This window comes from Diadema setosum, chromosome 3 (genome assembly GCF_964275005.1).
Source record: "Diadema setosum chromosome 3, eeDiaSeto1, whole genome shotgun sequence".
Lineage (NCBI taxonomy): Eukaryota > Metazoa > Echinodermata > Echinoidea > Diadematoida > Diadematidae > Diadema > Diadema setosum.
This window is the reverse complement of record NC_092687.1, coordinates 37,336,388-37,361,011: the sequence shown is the minus strand read 5'-3', so window position 1 is coordinate 37,361,011 and position 24,624 is coordinate 37,336,388. Positions and strand designations below refer to the sequence as shown.

The 24,624-nt window shown below is 38.3% G+C and overlaps 1 protein-coding gene across 1 annotated transcript in view; it reads left to right on the top strand.

Annotated features, from left to right (window-relative positions):
• Positions 1-11,734: 11,734 nt before the first annotated feature.
• LOC140246832 (uncharacterized) overlaps positions 11,735-24,624 on the top strand; it is a 37,192-nt gene continuing 24,302 nt past the window's right edge. Inside the window, exons 1-8 of the mRNA XM_072326161.1 lie at positions 11,735-11,875; positions 13,412-13,745; positions 14,595-14,753; positions 16,029-16,118; positions 18,628-18,758; positions 19,848-19,992; positions 21,816-21,926; positions 22,393-22,540. Coding sequence (XP_072182262.1) covers positions 13,527-13,745; positions 14,595-14,753; positions 16,029-16,118; positions 18,628-18,758; positions 19,848-19,992; positions 21,816-21,926; positions 22,393-22,540 — 1,003 coding nt within the window. The 5' untranslated portion in view covers positions 11,735-11,875; positions 13,412-13,526. The remainder of the gene's footprint in view (positions 11,876-13,411; positions 13,746-14,594; positions 14,754-16,028; positions 16,119-18,627; positions 18,759-19,847; positions 19,993-21,815; positions 21,927-22,392; positions 22,541-24,624) is intronic.

Here is a 24,624-nt window from a genome sequence, read left to right as displayed (position 1 = left end):
ACTCTGAACTTGCTGATATACATGCTAGTGCTTTAAAGAGACCAGCTGTAAAGGAATCACAGTTTTAGGCCAGTATAATGAATCTCAATATTCCACACCTACACACTTGTACTCTCATCATAGACATAGGTAGTGTAACCAATTAAATCTGGGATATATACAATGTGTATATGTATGCTGAAATGAATGACCTATAGTAAACATGAGTGTCATTGAGGGGTCTGGCATGATATTGCCAACTTGTTGAATATGCATGTTTTAAAAAAATAATCAGTAGATGTTACATTTTCTTTCCTTTTTTTTTTTGAATAGCAGCAATTTCAAAAGCGTGCTAATCATTTTTAGTGAAGAAAAACTTTCATGGATCACTTGGTTGCACACACACAAAAATTGTTTGATAGTGTTTCACAACAGTATATGGTGTTGACAGTGTTACACTATAGTGTTGACAGTTTTGCACTATGGTGTAGACAGTGTTACAGTTTTGTACTATGGTGTTGATAGCGTAAAACTATGGTGTTGACAGCACTTGTTGCACTTTGGTGTTGACTGCCACATGGTGTATTACATTCATTATGCAATGTAATACCAGGTACCTCAGTAAAACGCACACCATGTGTATAGGATTGCTCAAATAAGCCGTTGTCCATGTTGATGTGATGAAGAAGTGAACAATAAAAACTTAAGCATATCATGTCGCAAAAATCTAAATCTCAGGTGGTTTCTGTCTACTGTACCTGTGCTATTGGTGAATACACCATTTTTGTATATTGTATGTCCAAATTACTGCCCTGTTCCCTGGAAAATCCAGTCCAAATATAAGTTAGTTTGATAAAAAGTAAAATCATACAAGTTCAATGGTAAAAATTTGACTGATATTGTATGAAAAATAACAAAGTTATGACATTCTGAAGTTTTGCTATTTTTTTTTTAAAAACAGTTCTTGTACAGTGCGTGGATATACATGTATATGAAAATGAGTGAGTTAACATGTCATAACCTCACAATTTTTCATTGATTGTGTACAAAAAAAAAGAAATGATGAAAATTCAATTTTTTTGACAATGAAGTCTGAAACATGATGTTATTCCTGGTTTGTAAACTTCAGAATAGTGATCAGTAGATATACCAGGATTTGAATCCCGGGCGTACAAGTGTAAAATTTGCATTTGAATATAAAACTGGAAATTTCAAAATTTTAAGTTGTGAGGGAATGACATGCTCACTTTGACATTTCCATGTTCATATTGACCATTCAAGAACTGTTTTTTTTTTAAATTAATGAATCTTGAAATTGTCATAACTTCCTTATTTTTCACATGATTTCGATCAAAATTTACCATTTCGAACTTGTAATATTTTTTTAAACTCTTTCTTACCACTGTAAAATACAAATATTAAAAGCATAATTTACCTTTTTCTAGATGAAAAAAAAAAATCCCAGATTTAGTGCTTCAAAATAGTTCCCAAAGGTAAACTGTACATTTAAGTACTGTTTAATAGAACTTGGTGACGTCATTGGAACCTCGTCTATAATAAGAACATTGCCACTTTGACATTTCCATGTTCATATTGACCATTCAAGAACTGTTTTTTTTTAATTAATGAATCTTGAAATTGTCATAACTTCCTTATTTTTCACATGATTTCGATCAAAATTTACCATTGAACTTGTAATATTTTTTTTTACTCTTTCTTACCACTGTAAAATACAAATATTAAAAGCATAATTTACCTTTTTCTAGATGAAAAAAAAAATCCCAGATTTAGTGCTTCAAAATAGTTCCCAAAGATAAACTGTACATTTAAGTACTGTTTAATAAAACTTGGTGACGTCATTGGAACCTCGTCTATAATAAGAACGTTGCCAGATTAAGACATCCACAGTTTTGTTATTGTTTTGTTTTGTTGGTTTTTGGGGGTTTTTTTTAGAAAAATACTGATGTCTCCCAATATTTTAGGCAGTACTTCGCAAATTTTATATGGTAGGATGTTTTGTGATACAACAGACACACACATACTAGTATGCGTCAAATGCGATATCTTAACCATTCTTTAGATTACAAAGGTAAACAGGACTTTAAAGGGATTGTATAGTTTTGGTTGAGACCTAATTTCAGGTTTCTAACATTTTTGGTGAGATAATGAGAAACCTCTTATGAAATATGAAAGAGCATGTAATTCCTTGAGGAATTCAACGTTTATTTGATGAAAATTGGTTTTGAAATGGCTGAGATATCCAAAATTGAGCAATTCTAATAAAGTGTGGGACCATAGAGCTGTATTACCATCGCTTTGTTTTACTTTGTTTTTGGATGTTTCAGTCATTCCAAACCCGATTTTCATCAAATAAACTTTGAATTCCTCTTAAAATGGTATGCTCTGTACTATTTCACAATTGTTTTCTTGGTATCTCGCAAAAAGTTAAAAGCCCAATTGTCATCTCTACCAATACTGTACTATCCCTTTAACAATTTAAGAGCAATACAAATGTACCTCCTAAAAGCCCAAACAAATCATTTGAATACTAGTATATACAGCAAATAACCTCTCTCTTCAGAACGGATAATTATTGCTCGGTTATAAATCGATCCCACTTCAGAACGAATACTAGTAATATTGCTCGGTTATATATCGATCCCACTGATCCAAGTACAGCTTGGCTTGATTTCACTATAATTGTGTTACGCTGAATTGTGGATTTTGTAATACATGTGATTTGATTTGTTTTGAATTTATTTTGAATATGGAATCAATGAAAGGTTATGGAAAAACAACAACAAAAATTCTACCTGAGACAACACAGAACAACACACCATTACACAAAGGAAAAGGAAAGATTAATTCCGTTCCTTAACGCCACGATCTTGATCGATTTATTCGCTTCTTTTTCTTCTTTTTTTTCTTTTAAACAACTATGATGAGGTATCTGCCTTCCTCTCATTCTCTCCTTTATTGTTTTAGGGAGGCATACAGGGTAAAGAAGTACTTTGAACCTCATTACGGCATTTAGAAGTATCATTCCTGCCGAAGAACGAAATATGAATGAAAAAATATTCTTACATTACCAGTCTGTATTCCCTCAAAATTCGAGCTAATTACTAAATGAGAGGAGCATACATAAACCATGTTGTTTGATACGCATGAGGATGCTCACAGCTTCAGAGCCCTCTCTCTCTCCCTCTCTCTCAACTTCTCACTCCCTCTCTCTCAACTTCTCACTCCCTCTCTCTCAACTTCTCTTCTCTCGGTTAACGATGTAAGCTTATATACTAAGTATGCCATGAATTTCCCTAGAACAACCAACAGAAATATAATGCCATGATTTTCCCTATAGAATAACCAACAGAAATCATTGTAGGCGGTCAATGAAACCTATCCTTCCTATACAGTCTTTTACAGAAAAGCTGCAGAACACTATTCTGTTTCTTCTTTTGGGGTCACCAAAGTTAGCTATCTTTATTTCTTTTTGGGGGTGGGGGGGGGGGGGCTACCGTGGATTGGTTTATGCAAACCTCTTGACACAATATATGTGATCTTTTTGACTTTGTTGAACTTCAAGATTTATTAATTATGTTTCTTTATTGTACTTTTCATAGACATGAACTTGTTGTTATTCCTGGGTAGCTGTATATATTTCAACGACACGCATGCCAAATTTTACACACACACACAAATAAGTATAACAAATGAGACGATCAGTAGTCAATCAATCAATCAATCAGTCAATCCATCCATCCATCCATCCATCCATCCATCCATCCATCTATCCATCCATCTATCCATCCATCCGTCCATCCATCAATCCATCCATCCATCAATCCATCCGTCCATCCATCCATCCATCCATCCATCAATCAGTCAATCCATCAATCCATCCGTCCATCCATCCATCCATCCATCCATCCATCCATCCATCAATCCATCAATCCATCAATCCATCCGTCCATCCATCCATCCAATATCCATCAATCCATCAATCCAATATCCATCCATCTATCCACCGGATATAATTATCTAGAGATTTTTGTTTCCAATATCAATTCATGAACTTCTATATATACTGCAACACAATAATTGTACGATTATGATGAACAAATCACAAATTTCTGACATGTATACCTCACTAATGCAGCTCGATTATGATAATAACGTATTCTTGATCGCCTTGTTGAAGTTCAAAATCAACAAGAAAAACAGTATAACTAAGAAACTATTAAAAAAAAATTATATTTCATATATTTATCTAGCACCACAAATGAGCACCGGAAATTTAACACCAACTCGGTGTTTCATAGTATTATTTAACACCGGACTTTTTACAGTGTACACGCACAAAAAGATGAACCCCATCCCTCCCACACACACAAGCAACCACAAGGTGTGATTACACTTGTACTCACACACACACACACACACTGCGTGTAACTCAAGCTTCATTAGTGAGGTAAAAATAGTGTTTATTTGTTCGGTTATAACGAAATTTCGCTCTAACGAAAGAAAACTATACGTACACACACTGCATGTAACTCAAGCTTCAGCTTCAAAGGACGTGCACTGTATTTTTACGTGTATATTAATGTGCTAGTGCGACAATAATTAATAAGCAAGATGTATACGTTGACAAAGGTTGTATGATCACTAACATTCTCTCACACAAAGACCATCTTAAATTGCACCTCAATAAAAAAAAAAGCGCTTTAATTAATGTGTAAGGCATTACTATTCCCATCATTGATAAAGACAACACACACAACACAATTTTCCAGTAGAATTTACGGCAAATTTGACGTAAGCACCAAATATTTAGGCCTATAACACAACAATGCAATTTAGTTTGTGCATTATAGTCTAATACAGCTTTAATGGAGTAATCGTGGATTATTACTGTGACTCGTTTCCTTAGTTCTCCTCTAAGCATGATGGCATGTAAATAATATTATTATCGGTTTTCCCATTCATTTTCAAACCTTTTTTTTTTTCATTCAATTTCACAAGTTTTTACTTCAATTTCGTCGCGGGATGTCGGGAATATGCCAATCTTACTTTCAAATTCGTCTTTCGTCGTTCATTGTCAAAGAAAGTCCATTCAATTTAGTCATTTGGCATACATTTTCGTCATTTACAGTTCAAATTCGTCAGTCTCACTCGCAGCACTCAAAACAGCAGGATCGATTTCGTCTTTTGTCAATCATTTTCGTTAAATATTCATTCATATTCGTCTCATATCTCTACCCGGTGTGATTTCCCAGTCATTCATGTGGTTTTTTTTTCTTCCATAACCGTTCACATTTTACATTCAGGAGTTAACATAATGTATACACAAGTGCCCCCCCCCCCCACCCACACACACACACACACAGAACCACACATACAGACACACACACACACACACACAAGCGATCCGAGTACACACTGATATAAACAGACGTACCGTCTCGCAAACGACAACATCTGGCTAATTTGAATGAAAAATTCATGAAATTGTGTGGAAAAAAAAAAACAAAAAACAACCGAATTTGATCTTCACATTCTGCGATCCGTCAGCGGGAGGGATGAATTTGAATGACAATTGACGATTTTGAGTGCTATGTCTTCGAAAATGTTTGGCGAAAAACGAAATACAATGACAATTGACGAAATTGAAGTTAGGATTTGTGTTCCACGTGCTTCTCGGGACGAAATTGAATAATAAGTTTTTGAAAATGAATGACAAAGGTGCGAAAATGGTGGGAAAACCTGTTATTTCAGTGAGCATGCAATGTTTGCTATCTTGAAAATGTCTTTGTCAAGGGAGAGAGTTATAACACTCGCAGGATATGCAAATAAGAACAATATCAAAGACTCTCATTTCATCCCTCTAAATACAGCATTCAAAAAGTATGCTGGATTTTATCACTAGCATTTCATACGACATGTTACAATCGTGTGAGTCAGTCAAAAGATGGCGCTCTACATGCAATCGCTCGAGATTCCTATTATTTGCACCAGACCGTGGGGCTACTACACATGGACTAGAAACGAAGGTCTTTCTTCTGATCCCATTATCACCGCCGCCACCTGATTATGTGCATCTTAATGAGTACATTCAGATGTATCCCACTGACAAAAGAATAGTTTCCCTCATTGCAGTCTTATTTTGCTGAGGTGCTCTTTCAGACTCAACTGCCTTTTTATAAACAACAATGAAAGGGAGCAGCAAACCCGAATCATGACTGTTTTCCTGTCACAAATTATTGAAAATTACTGAAGTGGACACTTGTGGCAAAGCATGTAACATGGCTTAATGATATGACATACATGTCATCTATGGTTACTGTCCATGTGATTTACTCTCGAACAATGTGCGGAAAATGGGGACAATTACAATACAAATCACACCCAACCTGCCAAAATAATAAATCTACAATAAATCTAATTGAACTTGAATAATCGCTTTCTCTGGTAAAGTACGCGCATTTCGCAAGTGAAATTTTGAGCGATAATTTACCAATGTACACTACAGTATGTCCAAAAAAAAAAAATACAACGGGGCCCTCCTGCAATGATATCTTTAAAAGTATTGCATCAATCTAAATACAAATTCAGGGTATGAAACTATAACTCATTGCCCACATCTTACAGACTTTTACAGAAAACCCCATTCGATTTGCTTCAGTGGTCAAAGAGAAATACGGAATTTTGTAGAGGATGTCGGGAATTTCTTCCCTCCAAGTTCTGTCGATTATTCACACACAAGATCATCGAAGTCACAGAGAAATGTAAATTATTGTAAAGCATGTCATGAGTCTGATTCTTCCAATTTTAGCAATTCAATGCTCTTGTGTGTGAATAATAGACAGAAGAGATTCCCGACACATGGACTTTCATCGCTCGTTGATTAATTCATGCAAAAAAAAAAAAGAAAAAAGAAAGAAACCTTCGGAATAACGAACCTTCGGAATAACGCCACAAATGTTCGGATTAACGAAACCTTTTTCATTTTCGGATTAACGAACCTCTAGGTCGGAATTTGTGTGTTTCGAATTAACGAACCTTCGGAATAACTTACCTTTGGAATAACGAACCTTCTGAATAACGAACAGCATCGTCGGCGGTGATGGTAAGATCAAAGCAGGAAAGCATGTTTAAAATGCTTTTGTACCACTTTTGACAGAAACAGGTGCATGAATCAACGAGCGATGAAAGTCCATGTGTAGTAGGTCCATGGTACGAATGAACTTTTTCTGCTCATGTGCAAAGTAGAACTACGAATTGGTTTAGCTGTAGGCCTACCTGTATACAGGTGGGCTCCCCCACTACCATACAAAGGGAGACATAAGGTGCCATCACTTTTTTTTTTCACAGTTTCGGTACCACTATCAAAGTCTGAATAAGGATACTGATACACGTTATCACGTCGGTAAAGATAACAATAGAAGAAAATAATAAATTATAGAAAAAATCAAACAAATATGCCCCTATATTTTCATTTTCTAGCATAATAAAAGAGCACTTAACTTACGTCTTTCAGAAAGCAGAGAGTATTACCCTTAAGTCAGTAACAAGTTGTTGGAATGTGTGCTTTTCATGAAATTGAAATGTATAGAATCCTCCCTTTATCTTCTTTCCTGTGTTGTCCCGGAATAACGTCATAAATTGGAGCTCTCCTTGCCAAACACGGACATGGTAGCACTGAAATTTCAAAAATGTATCCCTTTTGCAAAGATATTGTCCTATTTTCCTCACACTTAGAGACAGACGTGCTCTACTAATATTGCTGCTTTCACTCAATCCACATTCTATTTGGGCTTCGGTTAGTGTGGTTGCTTGCTTACAAGAAAACAAATTGTGATTTATTCACAAATTTTACTTCCGTGTTAAGTACAATTCATTAGACAAAATGTGAACAAAGTTATGATAAAAACGTTGCCAGATTAAGCCATCTACAGTTATGTTTTTTTTTTAAAGGAAAATATTCATGTCTCCCTATATTTTAGGCGTTACTTCGCAAATTTTATAATATAGGTATGTTATGATGTTTTGTGATACAACAGACACTTGTACACGTACTAGTATGCGTCAAATGCGATATCTTGAACATTCTTTAGATTTTTTTTTAACAGATCACGTATATCATTTCGTTTTAAATTCTTATCAAATTCATGTGTATCTAAGATATTTTAGCTATAGACTTTCGAATGCTGAACAAAGTCAAATGTAATTTAACCATTGCATAAATGTGTTTTAAATATTATTAATATTGAATCAACCCTAACCTCGTTTGCCGATGGTGTTTTGTATAATTTTGTAATCGGGACATACACGTCGGCGTAATGTCCCGACACAATAACAATAATCGACTACAGGAAAGAATGTTGAAATGTACGGGACATACAAGGTAAAGAAGTGTTTTGCACCTCATTTCGGCATTAAAGGGGATGGCTAGTAGCCGATCAGTGGGAATGCTGAGGGATGATTGTTCCAATCCTTGTGCCACATTCTACTGTTGTGTGAAAATTATTTGCTTCAGAACGGTCTCATATTCAAGTAATGTGCAGATTAATGTCCCGTCACTGACCAGGCACGCTAACCTGGAAACATTAAACTGCACATTACTTGAATATGAGACCATTCTGAAGCAAATAATTTTCACACAACAATAGATATATAATGTACTCTTAAATGAATCCCACAAGGATTGGAACAATCATCCTCCAGCATTCCCACTGATTCCCACTGTTCAGTTACTAGCCTTCCCCTCTAAGGAATATCATTCCTGCCGAAGAACGGAATATAAATGAAGAAATGTCCTTACATTACCAGTCTGTAGTCCCTCAAAATTCGATCTAACTATGAGAGGGAGCATACGTAAACCATGTTGTTTGATACGCATGAGGATGTTCACAGCTTCAGAGCCCTGTCTCCCTCCCCCTCTCTCTCAACTTCTCTTCTCCTGGTTAACGATGTAAGCTTATACTAAGTATGCCATGATTTCCCCTAGAACAACCAACAGAAATCATTGTAGGCGGTCAACGAAATTATCCTTTCTATACAGTCTTTTACAGAAAAGCTGCAGAACACTTATTTCATTTCTTCTTTTGGGGTCAGCAAAGTTAGTTATTTTTATTTCTTTTTTTTTTGCAAGCCTCTTGATACATGTGATCTTTTTGACTGCGTTGAACTTTAAGATTTATGAATAATGTTTCTTTATTGTACTTATCATAGACATGACCTTGTTATTATTCCTGGGTAGCTGTGTATATTTCACCGACGGGCATGCCAAATTTTGGAAATAATTATTTTAGTTCGAATTCGAATTTGAATTAACATGGACCAAATGGATGAGTGGTATCATCTTTATGATGTATTGTTATGATGCATTGACATAAGTTCGGGCTCCCCTACTACCAAAACCAAGGAATACATAAAGTGCCACCACTTTGGGTCCCCATTTTTTTTTTTTTTTTTTTTTTTTACCCCGGTGCGTAAGTGGCACTATAAACAAATATGCGATAGAAACCTAGAAGTGTGAGAAGTTTTTGCACTGAAAACCTTTATCATCATCATTATTGTTATTATGTTTTTTATATTTTTTTTTATTTTTTACAGTTTTGGTACCGCTATCAAAGACTGGATAAGGAGAATGATACACGTTATCACGTCAGTAAAGACAACGATATAAAGGTTTGCGGTGACACCATGTGTATGTAGTCCTTAACCGGATCGTAGTTTGGAAGAAGAGCTTAGAAAGAGGAGAAACGAAGAGGGAAGCGACATATGGGGGTTGTGAGGAGGGCAAAAAGTGAAGAGTGGGAGACAGTAATGGGCTGGAAGTTGAAGTTGCACTAGTGGAGACAGTAGAGAAAGGAACACAGAGAGTGGTAAGGAAGAATAGTGTGAGAATCAAGTAAGATGTTCGGACATCGTTAGAAGGGGAAAGATGAAATAGAAGGGAAGAGGAAGAGGAAGGAGTTGAATGTTGGAGAATCATGGAGATAGGGGAGAGCAGTGAAGATTCATGAAACCAAGAGGAGAACGAAGTCGGCGAACCAAGAGAACGAAGTCGGCGAACAGTGTGGCTATGGAATGCGAATGAATGGAGAAAGGACGATTAACAGAAATAAGGAGGGGTAAGTAGAGGAGAGGTGAGAATATGTGGAGAGAACGGAGAGAGAGAGAGAGAGAGAGTTCTGCTAATATTACTGCTTTCACTCAATCCACATTAATTTGTATTCGGGCTTTAGTTAGTGTGGTTGCTTGCTTACAAGAAAACTAATTTTGATTAAATTCACAGTATTTTTCTCTTACTTCTTTACTTCGTTTCATTCTTTGTTAAAACTTGTTAAACTCAGTCGGAAAAAAAATGAAACGAGAAGAGAACGCAACAAATCATGATCTAATGAATATTCATTAAAAAGTTTTAATTGGTTACTCAGTATAAGTTACTGTAGTTGGAATACAGCAGGGAGGTGCACCTCCCTGAATACAGTGACGTTATACAATCACTTTGCGCCCCAGTCTCTCTCTCTCTCCGTTCTCTCCACATATTCTCACCTCTCCTCTACTTACCCCTCCTTATTTCTGTTAATCGTCCTTTCTCCATTCATTCGCATTCCATAGCCACACTGTTCGCCGACTTCGTTCTCCTCTTGGTTTCATGAATCTTCACTGCTCTCCCCTATCTCCATGATTCTCCAACATTCAACTCCTTCCTCTTCCTCTTCCCTTCTATTTCATCTTTCCCCTTCTAACGATGTCCGAACATCTTACTTGATTCTCACACTATTCTTCCTTACCACTCTCTGTGTTCCTTTCTCTACTGTCTCCACTAGTGCAACTTCAACTTCCAGCCCATTACTGTCTCCCACTCTTCACTTTTTGCCCTCCTCACAACCCCCATATGTCGCTTCCCTCTTCGTTTCTCCTCTTTCTAAGCTCTTCTTCCAAACTACGATCCGGTTAAGGACTACATACACATGGTGTCACCGCAAATCTTTCTTCCTGATTAACTTCACCATGCAAACCTTCAAACAACACATAACGATATAAAGATAATAGATTATAGAAAAAATCAGACAAATAGGCCCCTATTTTCATTTTCTAGCGTAATAAAGAGCTCTTAACTTACGTCTTTCGGAAAGCGGAGGGTATTGAGGGAATTGTGTGCTTTTCATGAACATGAAATGTGTAGAATTCTCCTTATATCTTCTTTCCTGAGTTGTCCCGCTGAATGACGTCATGAATTACAGTCGTCTTCTATTGTCCAGCAATGCAATGGTAGCACTAAAATTTCAAAAATTCATCACTTTTGCAAAGATTGTCCTATTTCCCTCAAATTTATAGACAGACGTGTTCTGCTAATATTACTGCTTTCACTCAATCCACATTAATTTGTATTCGGGCTTTAGTTAGTGTGGTTGCTTGCTTACAAGAAAACTAATTTTGATTAAATTCACAGTATTTTTCTCTTACTTCTTTACTTCGTTTCATTCTTTGTTAAAACTTGTTAAACTCAGTCGGAAAAAAAATGAAACGAGAAGAGAACGCAACAAATCATGATCTAATGAATATTCATTAAAAAGTTTTAATTGGTTACTCAGTATAAGTTACTGTAGTTGGAATACAGCAGGGAGGTGCACCTCCCTGAATACAGTGACGTTATACAATCACTTTGCGCCCCAGTCAAGCCTGCGTGTGACGTCATAACACATGCGTTCTCTATTGAGCGCATGTAAACACAATGGACATTTGATTATGGGCAGGGGAAGCACAACGTAGGGCTAATCTCATCGCAGGATTTCCCGTAATTTTGACAAGATGTCAATCCCGAATACATCCAAGAATTAGAAAATGTATTAGGCAAGGAAGGAGTAAGCGGTCAAAATAATTAGAGGTAGGTGAAAGAAGTTTTCGAGCCACAAATTGTTCACACAATCGTTCGTCTTGTCTACTCGTTTTGCCATTTACCGCATTCGCTCAGGCCGTTACGCTCCCGCTAAACAGCCATGAGTAACCGGTGGTGCGAGACAGGCGAGCGAGCGACGCGGTGTGCCTGGTGGTGCGGTGTTGTGTTGGTAATCGCGTCTTGGACTGTATTTCTCAGCCTCTTAGCTTACTTTTTGTCATTCTTGTCACGGCCTTTTAGGGTCACCGAGAGTTGAATTTGTGACATTTTATCGACAGCGCAAGCGCGCCAACCAATTCTCAGAAAATTATCTAAAAGACGGAGAGTAAAACAAGAAGAATAGCGGCTACCGTTGTTAGAATCTACGTGTTAACGGTTAAACCTCCCAAAACTGATCAGAACATGTAGGCATACCCAAAGAATCGCCTAGTTCAGGCAAGGAGGGTTTTAGCGAGATATACAGAAGTCAGAAGTGTATTCCACAGTCTGTACCCATGTGGCATGTGCATGTGTGCGTGTCTGTCTGTTTGTGTGTGAACAGTGATCAGCACGTGTAGCTGCAGCTGTAGTGAGTAAGTTTGAGTACTCGATCGTTATGATCGTAGTCATAAATGATGTCTGTGTAAAACGTGCAGTGATGCACTCTGTCCTTCCAGCATCAAAGTTTACAGCTTGCTAGCTGCATGCATGCCTCCATTTTTTTTTTTTTTTAATATTCCGCAAAACAGTGGGGCAGACCAGTGATCAACTTTGTTGACATGCTTAAAAGAGACACTGGCACTGCCACGCACTGGGCACTGGTCTAACGTAGACACCAACGAGATAAAGACTGCAAAGTTGGACAGACTAAATGGAGTGATATTGTGGATCGAGAACACCACTTGAATTAAGCAAAGCAATAGTCTATGTAGGAAAGGAAGTGACATATAATTATGATAAGCTAGATACACATTCTGTGTGTCTTGCTCTGGAAAGATGCACTAGTGGTCACTGGTTGTAGTGTGTACAGTTACTGGTACCGGTACTTGAGGCAGTGCTGGTAAGGGCTTTGAGAAGGAAAAAGGATTTTCAAATATTGATTTAAATTCTAGTGGTTCTCATGGTGATGATATGCCCTAATGATCAAGAAGAAGAATTGAGACAAGAGGAAGAAGAAAAAAAGAACAGTTGAAAGAGAAAGTTCAGATCAATGTTAGACTGCAAAGAGGAGAAAGAAGGAGATGAAGAACAAGAAGAAAATGATTAGACCTGTAGTAGAAACTTTTGTGGCATGAAACTTTCACAAATTGGAGCCAACGACCTAACATGGCATGAAACTTTTACAAATTGCCACATTAACTGCACTGTCATTCAATGCATTGCTTCTCTAAAGTTCTTTAGTTTATCAGTGTGAGGTCATCTGTTGTTCAAAATTGCTTGAAAGGTTTTATCTGACTTTATAATTGCATTAATGATTTATAATATCCTTCCTTTAATTCTTCTTATTTTGATTTCTCCCTGCTTCTAAACTTTATATTATTTCAGGAAATTTTGGCCGCATACCAAAGAAAGAGAATAAAAAAAAAAGATAATAAAAAAAACAAACGGCCAACCAAAAACTCACACCAAAAACAAAGGCAGATTGAGGTCATCCCAAAAGATGGAACTGGAGTCTTCAAGCATCGACCTCTTGGAAATGGAGGCGGCCGAGAATCTGGAGAACCTCAGCACCATATTTAACATGGTGGATGAGAGGTTGGTCATCCAGCTACCGAACCTTCCCATCTGGATGCTGGACACGCCCATGTACAGCAAGCTCCCGATGGTCCCCGCCCCAAAGGGGAGGATCCAGCTCTTCACTACCAGCCTGTGTAAGAAGGTGAGCATCAGACTAGGAGCAATGACGGTGGTGGTGGTGGTGCAATGAGGGACTGATGATGATGATGATGATGATGATGATAATTATAGACTATTGTGAAAATAGAGCTTTTACATTCTATTATTGTGATCTTGACAATGGTGTTATATATTGGTATAGAGAAATTTGACCTGCTATGTTATTCACTTGTGTGTATTAGAAGGCTGAATACGGCGTTTTTGAGGAACGAGCTCCTTGAAATTATTATTAGTATTCTAATTACTAGCTTATTTTAGGGAATCAACGCACAATGAAGGGAAAATATGACTTCCATTTCATTTTATGGTAGGTTTGCTACAAAATCGGTAGATCAGAAGAGAAAATCGGTAGCCGGTCAAAACCTCTAAAAAGCGGTACTCTACTGCCCAAAGCGGTAGAGTTGGCAAGTATGATATTGTGAATGTTATAGATGAACAAGGGGAGTTTTTTTTTTTTTTTTTTTTTTTTTACATTACAGTGACTATCCAGCACAGCAAATTTCTAATCGATTTATATGCCTTGCTAGACAGTGATTCTCAGTTGCCACGGGCAATTAATGGGATACCGGTAGTGGATTTACAACTCACAGACTTTATGGAATCATAATTATGTACAATATGACTTAATTTCATAGTCAAGGAGCCTGTGTGGATCGAAGTCTGTTAACCCGTTGAGGACGGACTTATTTTGCTCCAACATGCATTTCCCCATAGACACCTGCCCAATTATACTCCCGACTTGTCCTCAACAGGCTATTCTACAGAAAAGACTGCTTGATGGCTTTCTAGATTTCAGTCTTGCATTATCTTCTAAATGTTTTTTGTTCCTTAGCTGCACCAGCAGCCTGAGGGTCTGGAGTTTGACCCCGTGGCCGCTGGACTCTGCTGCGAGTACAAGAGCCTCCACGATCCCCATCTCAAGAGTCACTACACGCGGCCGGTCACCTACGAACGACTGGTCAAGTCTGGCCACATCACTGCGGATGGAATGGTATGGACTAGCCTCAATTTCAGACTTATGCCTGTTATCTTTGCACACCTTCATTTCTTGCGCAATTCAATGTACTTGCTATGTATCAAAGATGGAAGTGAACACTATTGTGTATGTCATTTTGTACATTTTTGATCTCCCTGTGCACTGATGCCTAATATATTACAAATGGATCTAGTCTTACCTCAAGACTGATGCTAGTTCCATTAAAGGGAAAGTAAACCCAAAGAGCAATGTGGATTGAGTGAAAGCAGTAATATTAGTAGAACACATCAGTGAAAGTTTGAGGAAAATCGGGCAATCGATGCAAAAGTTATGAATTTTTAAAGTTTTGGTGTTGTAACTGCTGGGTAAGGAGACTACTAGAGGTTATGACGTATGAGTGGACTACAATATAAAGAAAATAAAAAGGGAATTCAATAAAAATTCATTTGTCATGAAAATTACACATTCCGTCAGCTTGATACTGACATATGTTAGGGGTAGCACTTATTCCCCCTGCTTTCTGAAAGCGGTTAGTCAAGAACTCTTTCATTTTGCTAGAAAAGTGAATTTTTGTGGAATTCCCTTTATATTTTCTTTATATTGTGGTCCTCTCATACGTCATAACCTCTAGTAGTCTCCTCATCCAGCGGTTCCAACACCAAAACTTTAAAAATTCATAACTTTTGCATCGATTGTCCGATTTTCCTCAAACTTTCACTGATGTGTTCTACTAATGTTACTGCTCTTACTCAATCCACATTGCTCTTTGGGTTTGTGTTCCCTTTAATCTTTGCAACCCTTGTGCCTTGCACTTGCAGGTAAAGTGAGTTGACACATAATTCGAATTGCTCACAATAACAGGTCAAACTGATGACTGCTATGCCATAGTAGCCCAATTCGTAAAAAACAAAAAACAAAAAACAAACAAAAAAAACAACACAGAAAACACAAAGACACCAAAAAACAAACAAACAAACAACATACTGAGAAGTTCACCATCTTTTCCTGAATGAGATTACATGTTTACAAGGAGTAGGAGAGATAAAGATGTATACTCAGATATTTCAATCCTTTGAAGGGGAAGGGTTGTCTGATGTATACATGATATTTCCACACCTAAATTTCTTCATTCCTTTGAAGGGGGAGATATTGTCTGATATATATACATACAAGATTATGATACAGTGTATTTCAACACGTAAATTTCTCATTCCTTTGAAAAGGAGTGTTCTTTGATGGACTCAAAATGAAGGTTTAATCTTGTGAGTCTGGCGTTATTTTTACGTGCAGGTGCGATGTACCTTGAAGGAGTTCAATGAATACCACCAGTACCTGAAGTCGGTGCGACTCGAAAAGCTCACACAGGACCGCAAGCGATATGTAAGAAAATCTTGATGAGGTTCTTTTCTATATCAGAATGGCAGCTACCCCATTCGGCATTGCTCTGAGCTCTTTGTGCCCACTTGCCTACCTGGGGCGACAAAAATGTGACTGTCGGGCAAATGAAATATACCAGCATTTTGCTGTCATTGTCCAAGATACTTGCCCAGTTGCCATAACTTGCATTTTGTTTTACTAGGTTTCTGTCAACCCCTTCCCCCCACCCTCCTGCAGTGTTTATGAAGCCAGGGTGTGTATAATTATTCTACGAGATAGAGCTACAGACACTACTGAATGAATCATCAAATGCAATAAAAGATGACTGCAAGTCTATGGAGGCACTGCAAAAAAATCAAGTTGCCATTAATTGCAAATCAACTGCAAATTTTGCATATTGAATGTGCCCAAGTTCATCGCAAAGGTGCACCTAATTTGTTGTTATTGATTGCATGATGCCTTGCAATTGATGTCAAGCGCAACCTTTTTCTTGCAGCAGAATGGATCTTAACTTGAAAGCAATTGCAAATTAACTTTTGTGGATTTGCAGTTGAACGCATCTTTCTTACAACACCCCCATGGGACTCTTGTAAAAATGTGGACATAGGATGTGTATTGTTAATTATGATTATATTTCATATTTCTCCCTTTCCATGTGATACATTCTTCTTTTGACCTCATCTTCTTGTTCCATCATCTCTTACTTTTATTCCCCCTTCACATGCCTGGTGAAGTACAGGACACACTTTGAACATCCTTTCATCATCTTCACATTGTATGTGTCTCAATTTTTGACTTTGCTGCATCAGTTAGTTGTCATCTCTGATTGATACCCCTTCCTCTGCCGGATTCAGTCTCTTGCCGCCTCTCTTGGCCTTTACACTCCACATTATCGAGTGTTGCACATCGTCACCTAATACCTCTCCACTTGACTTTTCCTGGGATTCTTTTTAATACAGTGTACTCCCGTTATAACGAACACGGTTATAACAAAATTATGGTTACAACAAAGTAAAAATTCAGGCCACAACATATCAGCTCTATGTATTTTTATTGTTTATTTGTTCGATTTTAACAAAGTTTCGATATATCACGAAAGAAAACTGCCGGTCCCGAGGACTTCGTTATAATGGGAGTCTACTGTATACAGTTGTGTCTTACCTTCAAATCATTTGACTTTTTTTTCTTTTTTTATAAACCTTTTAACATCTTCATTAGACCAGTATTACCAGTACTAGAATGTAGTTTTCCTCACAATCATGCATTTTCAACTTTTTCAATCACAGCTTTGGCAACCATTCAAATTTCCAAGCTCTTTGCTAGCTGTCTCATAACCTCTCTACTTACATCATGCTCTCTGATTTTCTCACACATCTTTGCTTCCATCCAACTTGCACCATCATGCTTTTCCTCATTGCTATGACATTTCTCTTCAATCCATCTATCCACCCTTCTGTCAATCCATCTATCCACCCTTCTGTCAATCCATCTATCCACCCTTCTATTAATCCATCTATCCACCCTTCTGTCAATCCATCTATCCACTCTTCTGTCAATCCATCTATCCACCCTTCTGTCATTCCATCTATCCACTCTTCTGTCATTCCATCTATCCACCCTTCTGTCAATCCATCTATCCACCCTTCTGTCAATCCATCTATCCACCCTTCTGTCATTCCATCTATCCACCCTTCTGTCATTCCATCTATCCACCCTTCTGTCAATCCATCTATCCACCCTTCTGTCAATCCATCTATCCACCCTTCTGTCATTCCATCTATCCACTCTTCTGTCAATCCATCTATCCACCCTTCTGTCAATCCATCTATCCACCCTTCTGTCAATCCATCTATCCACCCTTCTGTCAATCCATCTATCCACCCTTCTGTCAATCCATCTATCCACCCTTCTGTCAATCCATCTATCCACCCTTCTGTCAATCCATCTATCCACCCTTCTGTCAATCCATCTATCCACCCTTCTGTCAATCCATCTATCCACCCTTCTGTCATTCCATCTATCCACTCTTCTGTCAATCCATCTATCCATCCTTCTGTCAATCCATCTATCCATCCTTCTGTCAATCCATCTATCCACTCTTCTGTCAATCCATCTATCCACCCTTCTGTCAATCCATCTATCCACCCTTCTGTCAATCCATCTATTCACCCTTCTGTCAATCCATCTATCCACCCTTCTGTCAATCCATCTATCCACCCTTCTGTCAATCCATCTATCCACCCTTCTGTCAATCCATCTATCCACCCTTCTGTCAATCCATCTATCCACCCTTCTGTCAATCCATCTATCCACCCTTCTGTCAATCCATCTATCCACCCTTCTGTCAATCCATCTATCCACCCTTCTGTCAATCCATCTATCCACCCTTCTGTCAATCCATCTATCCACCCTTCTGTCAATCCATCTATCCACCCTTCTGTCAATCCATCTATCCACCCTTCTGTCAATCCTCGCCCCCCCTCATTCTGTCTGAATAATGCGCCATGTCAAGATGGCGATGGAGAAGGAGCGGATGGAACGTGAGCGCAAGCACTCCATCCAGAAGGACGTGAGCGAGAGAGACCGACTCATCAAGGAGTCGCTCTTCAAGCAGAAGAAAATCTTGGATGCGGAGAGGGCCAAGTAGGTTTCTCTTCTTGTCTTCTTCTCTTCCTTCTTCCCTTTCGTCCATTTCTTGTCTGCGTTATTGTTTGATTCTCCTATTTCCTCTCTTTTTTCTTTCTCAAAATCTTCTTTTCCGTTTTCGTCGTTGTCTTCTTTGCCCCCTTCCTTTCCTCATTGTTTTTTTTTCTTTCATTGTCTTCTCTCATTTCTTCTTTCTCATCCTAACCCTTTCGTTTCTTGTTTCTTCTCATCTTTTTTCTTTCCTTCAACATCTTCTCAAGAGTATTTTATATTTTCATCTTCATCTCCTTTACCTCCTTTCTTTCTTTCTTTCTTTCTTGTGTTCTTCCATTTCCTTCTTTTTTCTTCTCCTTCTATGTCTTCTTATTCTTATTTTTCTTCTTCCTCCTTTTTTCTGTTCATCTTCTTTTTCATGCTTTTTTAATTTTCTTCATTGCAATACTGTTTTCTTCCAGCAATTTTTGTTATTACTGTTATTTTGTAACATGGTAATGTAACTTTGGAAGCATATGAAGTAGGTACTTTATTTTGTCTACCACCTCTTGACTCTGGTTCCAAGCCACAGTTAGCTATATTCTATTTGAGATCACCGTGCTTCCTTTCCCAATATATCAAGGAAAGTGACATCTTACTGAATTAAGATAATTAAATTCTTTGTGATGGATTTCAATTCAATTCAATTCAATAATGGTTTTATTTCAATCGTATTGCAGTTAGAGACTGCATTGCACGATGTTACAATAAAATATAATACATACACATTGAGGATAAAAGAATGATAAAATTACAAAAAATATTTCCATTATGAACACATCATATTTAACCAGGATATGGACTCGAGAGGAAGTGAGGAAGGGAAGAAAGACAGAGATACTGATAGGGGGTTAGAGAGGCAGAAATGTGAGTGGGAGAAAAAGACAAAGAAAGGGATGCGGGAATCCTCGTAAGAAAAAGAACAATCATAAACATCATCAGTCATGATATATAATTTGGTCATTTATGTACAATTTTTCATTACTTCAAAATGCTGGAGCATCCAAAAACGTAATAATTCTGTAAAATTGCGGAATGATCTCTGTAATCCAGGCTGTCCCGCAAACTAAAAGTGGACTGCCGTAAGACCATGATCCGACTGCTGGACCAGCGGCGCATGAAGCAGACGATGCAGAAGCGACGGAGGAAGGCGAACGAGGAGAAGCATAAGGCCATGCGGATGAGCATTGAGGTGGAGGTACGGATCTGTAAGGGGTACAAATGTGCCCCCAAGATGGAGGGAGGGGGACACGCCCAAAGGCAAACATGAGGTTGCTGTAAATTATGGATTATTTTGAGGCGTTAAAGTTTTGATTGTTTTGTGTGGAAAGAAATATCAAGAAAATGAAACTTAAACAGCCTTTTTATTTTTTAATGAGGATACTGGTAAACATGGAATCTTTGGTTGGCTGAGAATTTTATTTATTCGACGCAGCTCCCGACTTTGATTCTTGACAAGTGTATTCATCCTTAGACGAGATGTTTTCACCACATATTTCCCGAGACCCATCAACAAGAATGTGTACCTGGTTATGTCGTGGTAAAGATGATGCTAGGGTCGTCAGAAAAAGAAATTAAAAACTAAAAAGGTGATGAGGACACCCACAGACTACATTTTTCTGTTGCGTTATCTGGATCCTATTCACTTTCTGTGTGCTCCATTCACACACCAGACTCAGTTGCCAACTTGCCAACTTTGCAAATTTCGCTCAAATGCACAACTATGCACAAACCAAATTATCAAAATGCACTATGCCACAGTACATTGAAAGATTTTCCGCCATATATCTTTATTATTCAAATTTTCAATCTTCTATACATTTATCCCGTTGCATAAAACTTTTTTAGCAACCTTAAAAAATTCAGGTTGGGATTTGCCCAACCTGAATTTTTTAAGGTTGCTATTACCTAAGAATGTAAAATCCATTGCATAAAAACTCTGGTTGGGAGCTTCCAACCGGAATTTTGTGATTTCAACCGGAAAAAAATCCGGTTGGAGTTTTATGCAACGGGCCCTCTGTACTGCATTTCCAGCACAAATGCCTCTTATATGGCTTTGAATAAGAATATGTGCTGAAGCTTTGCAGTCTCAGTATAATGTGGCAGTGACCGACATTCGTTGGGTACCACATATCATGCAAAACTTGAGTGAAAGGGAGAGTTGTAATCCTTATCTCTGCAACGATAAAAGGAAAGTTGAAGAATTGTGTTCTACACATATCATATAATACCCCGTTCACGGTCCCCCTGTCTAGGAGGACCTCTGGAGGACATGCTAGATGAAAACTAGCTATTTTTGATACAAACTCAGTGGGTGGTAAGAAAGATCCCCGTTCAGAGTTCCCTTGCTGTCTAGAGTGAGGTCCGCACACACTGCTATGGAAATCGGTGGAAGAGTATTTTTTTTCCACCACAAACAGTGCTGGTCACTGGGAGTGTGTGCTGTGTTTACGCTAGTCTAGTTTTCAGACCGTTTTCTCACACTAATTTCCTTTTCAGAGTATTTACTGCTTCTTACAACAAAAGAAGTAGCAGGTTAAGCTGATGGGCCTTATCCTTATGACAAAAACGGTGACTTCATTAAGGGCGGCAACAAAATCCGTGGAGGATGCATTTTGTAAAAGGAGTACAGTTGGCAAAGGATCTGAAAACCAGACTATGTTCACGCCATGTTTGTGCCGAGACCGTTCACAGTCCTCTCGTCTGGCTTGAACCCAGCACAACCTCTAGAGGTTGTGCTAGAGTCGTGCTACATTCACGCTAGATTCACGCCAGACTCACTCCAGACTCACTCCAGACTTGTGCTAGACGCTTACGCCGTGACCGTTCACAGTCCCCATCACCTGGTGTGAACACAGCCCAACCTCTAGAGGTTGTGCTAGACAAAGTGGGACTGTGAACGGGTATAAAAGAGTGAAGGAAAACTATATTCAGTCAGTGAGAGTGGTGTCTCGTCATTTACAAATATTCATGCTAATTTGTTTTTCTGCATAAAAAACAACAAACAACAACAAAAAACAGGACAAGCTGAAGAAAGCCATTATTCAAGCCAAGAGGAATGCGAGGGAGGTACGACGGACAGATCGTCTGGCGGAATGGAGGAAGAAGGAGAAGGAAGAGCAGGAGAGGAAGGTAGGCAGACATGAAGGACAGAAAATCAGTTTTGCTCTTCTTTCTTTCTAGGATAATCTGCTTCTTTCAATCCTGAAGATTACTACAGATGTATCATATACCGTGAGTCATGTATGATGCAGAATAGATTTCAGTTTCAGTCATTGTAACAAAGTGGACTTAATACTTATGCTGTACCTGTGTTTCAGTCTTTGTTGCCAAATCTTTTTTGAACAGTTTAAATTCCCTTATTGCCAAATTGCCTTCGGACAGTGAACTGCAAAAAAAAAAAAAAATAGATAAAAGAAACATGGAATGAAAAACAAAATTAAATCAAACAAAAACTGAGAACAAGCAAAACAAAACAACCTCAAACAAACAAACAGACTTCACTTCAAGTGACATGTAGGTTTGGTCTGGTACAACAGTTTCGCTGGGACAGTGAACATCTTTGTCTTACCCTTGTTGCTATGATGACCGTCTCCAGCTGGAGGACCAGTGGAACCGGCGGGAGAAGGCCCGGGCCAAGCGTCTTCTGGAGGAGGCCCGGAAGTTTGCCAAGCGGAGGGACGAGATGTATGAGAAGGTGGAGAGGCGGGAGCACAGGGTGGCTAGGCACCGGGAGAAGCAACAAGGTAAGGAGAGGGAGGAAGAAGAAGAAGGAAGAAGAAGATGGAATTGATGGAGGGGTGGGGGACATGGAGGAAGGGATGGAGTAAAATGGATGATGTGTTTGATTAGGGGATGGAGTGAAGGATGGATGAATTGCTAGAGTAGGATTAATGGAAGAAAGGGTAGATTGATTGATAAAAAGATGCCAACAGGAACCAATATTTCATCGAAAGATGGAGAAAGGAAGAGGATGGAATTGGAAGAATGATGAAGAACATGGAGGGAGGTATGGAGTAAAATGGATGATGTGTAAATGATTAGGGGATGGAGTGAAGGATGGATGAATTGCTAGAGTAGGATTAATGGAAGAAAGGGTAGATTGATTGAGAGAAAGATGCCAACAGGAACCAATTATTTCATGAGAAGATGGAGAAAGAAAGAGGATGGAATTGGAAGAATGATGAAGAACATGGAGGGAGGTATGGAGTAAAATGGATGATGTATTAATAATGATTAGGGGATGGAGTGAAGGAGAAATGAATGGTTGGAGGAAGATTTGAAAAGAGTGGATTAACCCTAAAGGGGCCGGGCTTTTTTGGCTATGCTCAGGCCGGGGGGGGGGGGGGGGGATGGATTCCGCCCCCCCCCCCCCCCTGAGATCTCGGTCATCGGTGGCGCGATCGCGATGAAATTTTGCATGCGTGAGACCTGCGTCATAATCTACAAGATTGTGTCATAAGATTTTTTGAAACAATCAATTTCTAATTTTAATTAATTAATTATGCAAATTAAGCTCAAGATCATATTTTAGCCTAATTAAAAGCATTGAGAGTCTAATTTTTGGTCTGTAAATCTGTTGCAGCATATTCAACGATTGTACATCACAAAAACTTCCAAAATTCATTTCAATTCTTATGTATTTTATTGTTTTCAGAATTTCTTATGTATTTCTTTGTTTTTCAACTTTTGTTTTTTCTTTGTTTTTTCATTGGAAATTGTCACTGACCACTTTTCTACCATAATTAGCACAAAACTAATCAATGAAAGTGATTCATTGTAAAAATAATCAGGTTTTTATGACTTTTACGACAGAGCACTGTTTTCCATAGGAAATGTACACAAAATCACAAAATTGTGCCCGTTTTGGGGCGACATTCCGTTACAAAAATGGGCGTGGCTTCGCAAAAGTATGCGCGGACGTCGCAAATTTGGTCTCAAAAGTTGCGCGAGACTTGAACAAACAAAGTCAAGAAGCCTCGCGACGAGGCCTTCTCGCGTAACAGAATTATAGCGCGAAACGTCGAGGGGGGGGGGGCGGATTCGGCCCCCCCCCGGCCCTTTTAGGGTTAATTGGTAGAAAGATGTAAGAGAGAAACCAATTCTGAAAAAAGTGGATATTTTCGCATTAATAATTTTTCATGCTTGGCCGGGTAAGTTCAGATGAATTTTGCATGTTTTTAATACAGTGCAATCAAGACATGAACTACTGGAACATATATAGCAAGCAAAAATATTCACATGAGGAACCAGTTATTTCAAGACAAGATGGAGAAATGAAGGGATGAATAGATGCACAAGGTTGAGGGGGATGGGGTAAACAATTGATGAATGGTTAGATAAAGATGGAAGGTGAAAAAGGTGGATTGACTGAAAGATGCAAGGGGAACCAATAAGAGAAGTTGTAGGGATGGATAGAGTAAAATGGATGGGTGAAGAGTTTGGGAAGTGAGCGAAGGATGAATGAAATGATACATGTAGAAAGATAAGAGAAGTAAATATTAGTGGACGTATGTACAGCTCTCTCAAGGAAGGCCACTTGCAAAGCAATGAGATGACTATGGACAACTGGTTTAGGGATCAGAGACCGGTTTATAATGTACAGACTTCAAATACCGAGCCCCCATTGAAATTAAGTAATCATTCCCAGATGTTCATTGTGCTTCAAGATCAGTCTGTCAATTGTTTACAATCAATTTACCCTTTATCTGTTTCATTTGTTTCAAATTGATTCAAACAACACTCTATAACTTTATTTGAATTCATGAAATTCTGCCATCAAGATGTTTTCATTGCAACTGATTGACAAATTGCCCTACATCGACGTAAA